The following is a 4,991-nucleotide window of genomic DNA, read 5'->3' on the forward strand; positions in this document are numbered from 1 at the left end:
ATAAAAGGGAAATTTTTGGGGTACTTCAACATACCTTAAGAGAATGTGTGCTTGGAGTAATATCAGAGTTGTCAAAATGAAATTAAACTTTTAAAATCTTTGGCATGGCTATAATTTCGCTTATGTTCATCATGTTTCATCCAGACCATGGCAACCATAACATATTCAAGGAGTATGTTCACTTCTATTCACAGGGAACTCAAAGTTTCATTTGTTGAAAGATATAGATTTTTTAAAAGGAGGTTCAAACCCCCGTCCTCTACATCATCCTGATGCACACAACCATCTTTATTGAAATTGATGCAAGGCAACAAGGCCAAATACATCAAAAGGTAGGGTACATGACTTGGGCAGCTACAACCGAACCATTACAAGATGTTTTATTGAAATATATGGATAACGATAACTAGAAACGATTTACAGCTTCAGTCAGATGCACAACTAAGGTGTGTACAACTAACAACCATTTATTGAATTCTTCTTCTTGTTCCTTTGACAGAATGATTTGATCCTTTCAAGACCATCTTGAAGAGAAGATGGAACGCAAGCAAAAGTAATGCGGACCCAATTTTCCATTCCCAAAACACTCCCTGCATTTGAGAGAAAACATTTACAAGTTTTTTTAGAGTTAAACGTATATAAGTTTTGTTTCTGAGAATTGTGGAAGTATATAAGTTGGACTGCAAAAACATCTCAAAATTATTAACAATCATTTGGAACATGTGCTTGATATTTTTTGTGAGCATCACAAACATGTAAACAGAAAAAAAAGACACTGGTCATGAAAGCAAGGACACGTACATGTTATGTTAGTCTTCGCATAAAAACAAAGAATATTCTAATGCGGTTATACATTTTCTGACAATGATATGCTAATCATTTATATGTGTAGTCATCTAAACTGATAAGAACTTCATATCCAATCAAACGAAATAATAGAACATGATTCACATTTAAGAAGCATATATCAGTCAAACATAATCTTATGTTCGTACAAAACATATACTACTGTTTATTATAACAAAAAAGTTACGACCATTCCATATAGTTTTTAGAAAAATGACCATATGCATTCCTACCTGGACATAAAATTACTGATTCTTCCTTTGCGAGCTTGCAACAAAAATCAATGTCATCATGGATCGCCTCCAAAAGATGTAAGTTTAGTTTCACCTGTTTACATGGAAATTAATACATGGTTATGGATCGGAACATTGATGGAGACACATTGTGGTCCCAAATTAATACATGGAAATTCTTAACGCCTTGAAGGTGTTGTAGCCTCCAAAACATAATTATATTTTCACTTGATTATTTTGGACGCATTGCGGTCCCAAATTAGTCCTGAAAAAATAAGTCTATGCTTAGCTTACCATCACAAACATCGATCCTTCTGGCTTGTGAGGACATGTAATGTATTTATTTTCCTTTATTTCTCTATAACATATCTCTGATGATTCCTTTAGTAGACCAATAATCCTCTTAAAGAAATCTTCTTTTGTGTTCTCAAGAATTTGAGGAAGAGCAGCCTAAACAATTTGATAGTGCAACAATCCATAATCAAGTTGTGTCAATCATAAGAGAACAATAGTGTCAAGGATATCAAAACATGAAGATGCAAGAGAAGGTGTTGTAGCCTTGTAGGTAAATAAGTTCTTAACAAAATGGCATACTCACAGTACAAAAATGTATATATTATAAAAGAAGTTTTAGTATATTGCATATTTGACCGAAAAGAATATGTCATGCTCATAATATGATGTATATTTTCTAAGAACAGTATATAGTTCTATTCAATAGTTAGTTGCTGCTTTATGTTTATTTATTTTATGAAATCGAAGCAAATAAAGGTGAATAACTACAAATGTGTGTATCTTTCTTCCATCATGCTGGACTTCGACTTTCAAACTTACTCAGGGACAGGAGCAAAATAGGACTAGGTACCAAAGACTAACCTGGACGAAGGTTGCTGGGTCCGTTGAGACGTTAAGGTAATTCGTAATAGATGTAGAGATCTACCCAGAAAAAATGTCAGTACAAACTTAGCAAAATGCTAATCCTCACAGTATATATAGGATACGAAAAGAATGACAGGGAGTTAATTACCCTAGTTTCCTCTAAAATCTTTGTGGGGTCGTACACCGCCACCCATCCAAGTCGCCATCCGGGCACTATCCATGACTTGGACAGAGATCCGATGGACAAGACAGGGGCAATGTGCCCGAAGACGCCCATGGGGATAAATGGGGCGCTGCCCAGAACCAGCTTGCCGTACACCTCATCAGCAATCACCAATATTCCGAGCTTTCTCGCCACCTCCGCGACCTAATCAAGCAACATCAGCAAACGATTAGCAGATGCAATCCATATATGTTCAAACAAACCGGTCGATCAGCAAGGCAAAGCATGGATGCAAAACCTTGGCCAAATGCTTGTAGGAGTAAACGCTGCCGCACGGATTGTTTGGGTTTATGATGAGCATCGCGGTTGTGTTCTTGTCAGCGATGGATTCCAGCGAGTCGATGTCGATCTCCCACCCCTTCTCGGGGATAAGGTCAAAATGCCGAACCTCCAGCTTGTTGAACGCCGCTCGGGCCTCGTAATTCGGGTAGCCTGGCCTGGGGAGCAGTATGTTGGCGCCGGCAGTTTGGGCCAGGACCGGGATTATGACCTCGATCGCTTGGGTTCCACCGGCGGTGAGGAAGATGTCGTCGGCCGATAGCTTGTAGGGCACGCCCTGTGACAAGTGCTCTGCTACAGCGCTGTTTGTTTTCATAGTATAAGGTACAATAGAAGGTTAAGTTTTCGAACGCACAGGGAAGAACATTCGTGGACACCGACGTAAAGCGGCACATGCGTATGCATAGATTACTGTGGAGTACACGCGAGCGGAGAAACTGAAAATGTTACCTTCTCGCGGCGGGCAGGCCGACGCCGGCGGCGTAGCAGCTGAACTGCCCGGTGCGCAGCGCGGCGGCGACGGCGTCCTCGGCCTCGACGGCCGTGCGGAAGGCCGGGAACACGGACGGGTCCCCGTGGGCCAGCGGCAGCACGGGCCTTGGCCCGCTCTCCTCCACGCTCGCGCTGATCTTGTACCGTATCGCCCGGATGCTGTTCTTGGCCCCCGTCCTCGCCAGGATGCCGTCCTTGCCCCCCGCGAAATTCCAATCCGCCGCCGCCGCGGCATGGCCGTTGCTCTTGCCGTTCGCGGCGGCGTGCCCGTTGCTCTTGCTGTTCGCGGCGGCGTGCCCGTTGCTCTTGCCGTTGGCGGCGGCGGCCTCACCGTGGCCGTTGCTCTGGCGTACCGTGGCCATGAGGAAACGAGGAGGAGGAGTGCTGAGTGGTAGGGAACAAGGTGTCAAGGTAGTCAACCAAGGGATGGATTGAACAGCGGTGCTTGACTGTCCTATATAGCCGTTGGTCCGTCCGATCGCCTGCGCATTCGGGGCCGGCGGCAAGAAGCACGCATGCAGGCACGCTGCCGGCTGACGGGCGTGGCCGTCGCGACCTGTCACCATTATCCCGTCATATTTTTGGGTGCTCCGTCTTTGTTTTATGTACGGAATGCAGGTCCAGCGCCAAGGAGTACACTACTGGCTACACTCTTTGAGAAAGGGAAAAGGACCTGGACGCATGAACCATGCTTCTCGACTCCACCCGGTGCCGTGCAGGTGGCAAGCTGATTGGTTCAATGTCACCCACTCAATTCCACTCAAAGTATATATAGCCGAGCCCTCCGGCTCCACAGCGGTTTTTGGAAGTGCAGGCAAATCACCGTACCAAAAAAAATGTACGGCTAATCCAGAAATGGTATCTCTGCACCTAATTCAGAATGCCGGTGAGGGAGGGGCGATGACAGCGGCGTGCCTTCGGCTCACTTTAGTGCTTGTAGTCGTTGCTAGGTGGTCTACGGGCTTTGATATTTTCTTTTTTTAGTGTTCGTTGTACTACCATAATTGAAATGAATAGATCGAAATCTTTCTCGCAAAAAATTTATAATGCTATGTCTTTCTTTCGGTGCTTGAAGAAAAAACTCTAGCACTTTCCTTGGTTGATCGTGTGATAATTATAGTTCTTTTTTTCTTTTTGACAGATAGATACAACAGAAGTTTGCCCGTGCTCTTCATTTTTTAACATGGTAGTGGCTGGCAAAAATTGCAATTCCTTCGTTTAGTAGTCAGGAGTGCTGATATTAGACCACCCTTTATTTGGGGCTTGTCTTGCTGTGTCCTCGGCATGATTCTATGACTTATTGTACTTGACTTTGTGACTTTGGATGCTTGGTGGTATGCTTTATAATATAAAGCGGGGAGAAACCCTTTTTCTTATATTAGACCACCCTATCGCATGAAAGCTCTGCCCTGTTTGAATTTGTGTTCTTTTAACGATGCTGTGTGTACGTACGATAGTTTTCCTATGATTTCGGTGCGAAACATCAAATCAAATCATTTCATACTTTTGCGGCAAAGTGCATGACACCATTAGATCACTCATCGTACTGAAATCGTACAAGGAGAGCGCCTCCCCAGCACCTTAAGCACCAGAGAGAGTAGCCAGAGGTGATCGACCCAACAAAGGAGGTGATCGCTTGTTCAGGGAGTCGCTGGTTTACCCGGTTGGTGGCTGCGGTTGAGCAGTCACCTGTTAACCGTTGACCGTTGACTTCTCAAGAAATTCATTTTAAAAACAAAATAGAAAAAGTTTGCCGAATTTGAAAAATGTTCATGGATTTGAAAAAAGATTGTGGATTTTGATAAAAACTCACCGGTTTGAAAAGGTTGATCGATTTTGAAGGGGAATGATCATGAAATTGAAAATGTTCATGGATTTTAAAAAAAGTTCTCGGATTTGAAAAAAGTCATCGATTTTGGAAAAATAATTCACAAATTTGAAAAAAAACACAGATTTGGTAAAAATAAGTCCTGGATATGAAAAAAATCACGAACTTGAAGAAAAGTTCACGGTTTAAAAAAATTGAAGAAAGTTTTGAA

The 4,991-nt window shown here is 43.0% G+C and overlaps 1 protein-coding gene across 2 annotated transcripts; it reads right to left on the reverse strand.

Annotated features, from left to right (window-relative positions):
* Window positions 1-270: 270 nt before the first annotated feature.
* Window positions 271-3,390, reverse strand: LOC125536048 (nicotianamine aminotransferase A). Of its 2 annotated transcripts, XM_048699142.1 has the most exons (7): window positions 2,911-3,390; window positions 2,420-2,762; window positions 2,107-2,325; window positions 1,956-2,015; window positions 1,374-1,529; window positions 1,080-1,173; window positions 271-590 (listed from the first exon to the last, which is right to left on the reverse strand). In XM_048699142.1, exons 1-7 carry the CDS (start codon window positions 3,312-3,314, stop codon window positions 457-459), a joined length of 1,410 nt encoding a protein of 469 aa, XP_048555099.1. In that variant the 5' UTR covers window positions 3,315-3,390; the 3' UTR covers window positions 271-456. The 2 variants fall into 2 exon arrangements, with proteins under 2 accessions (XP_048555099.1, XP_048555104.1); XM_048699147.1 differs by lacking the exon at window positions 1,374-1,529.
* Window positions 3,391-4,991: the final 1,601 nt, after the last annotated feature.

This window comes from Triticum urartu, chromosome 1 (assembly GCF_003073215.2).
Source record: "Triticum urartu cultivar G1812 chromosome 1, Tu2.1, whole genome shotgun sequence".
Taxonomy (NCBI): Eukaryota; Viridiplantae; Streptophyta; class Magnoliopsida; order Poales; family Poaceae; genus Triticum; species Triticum urartu.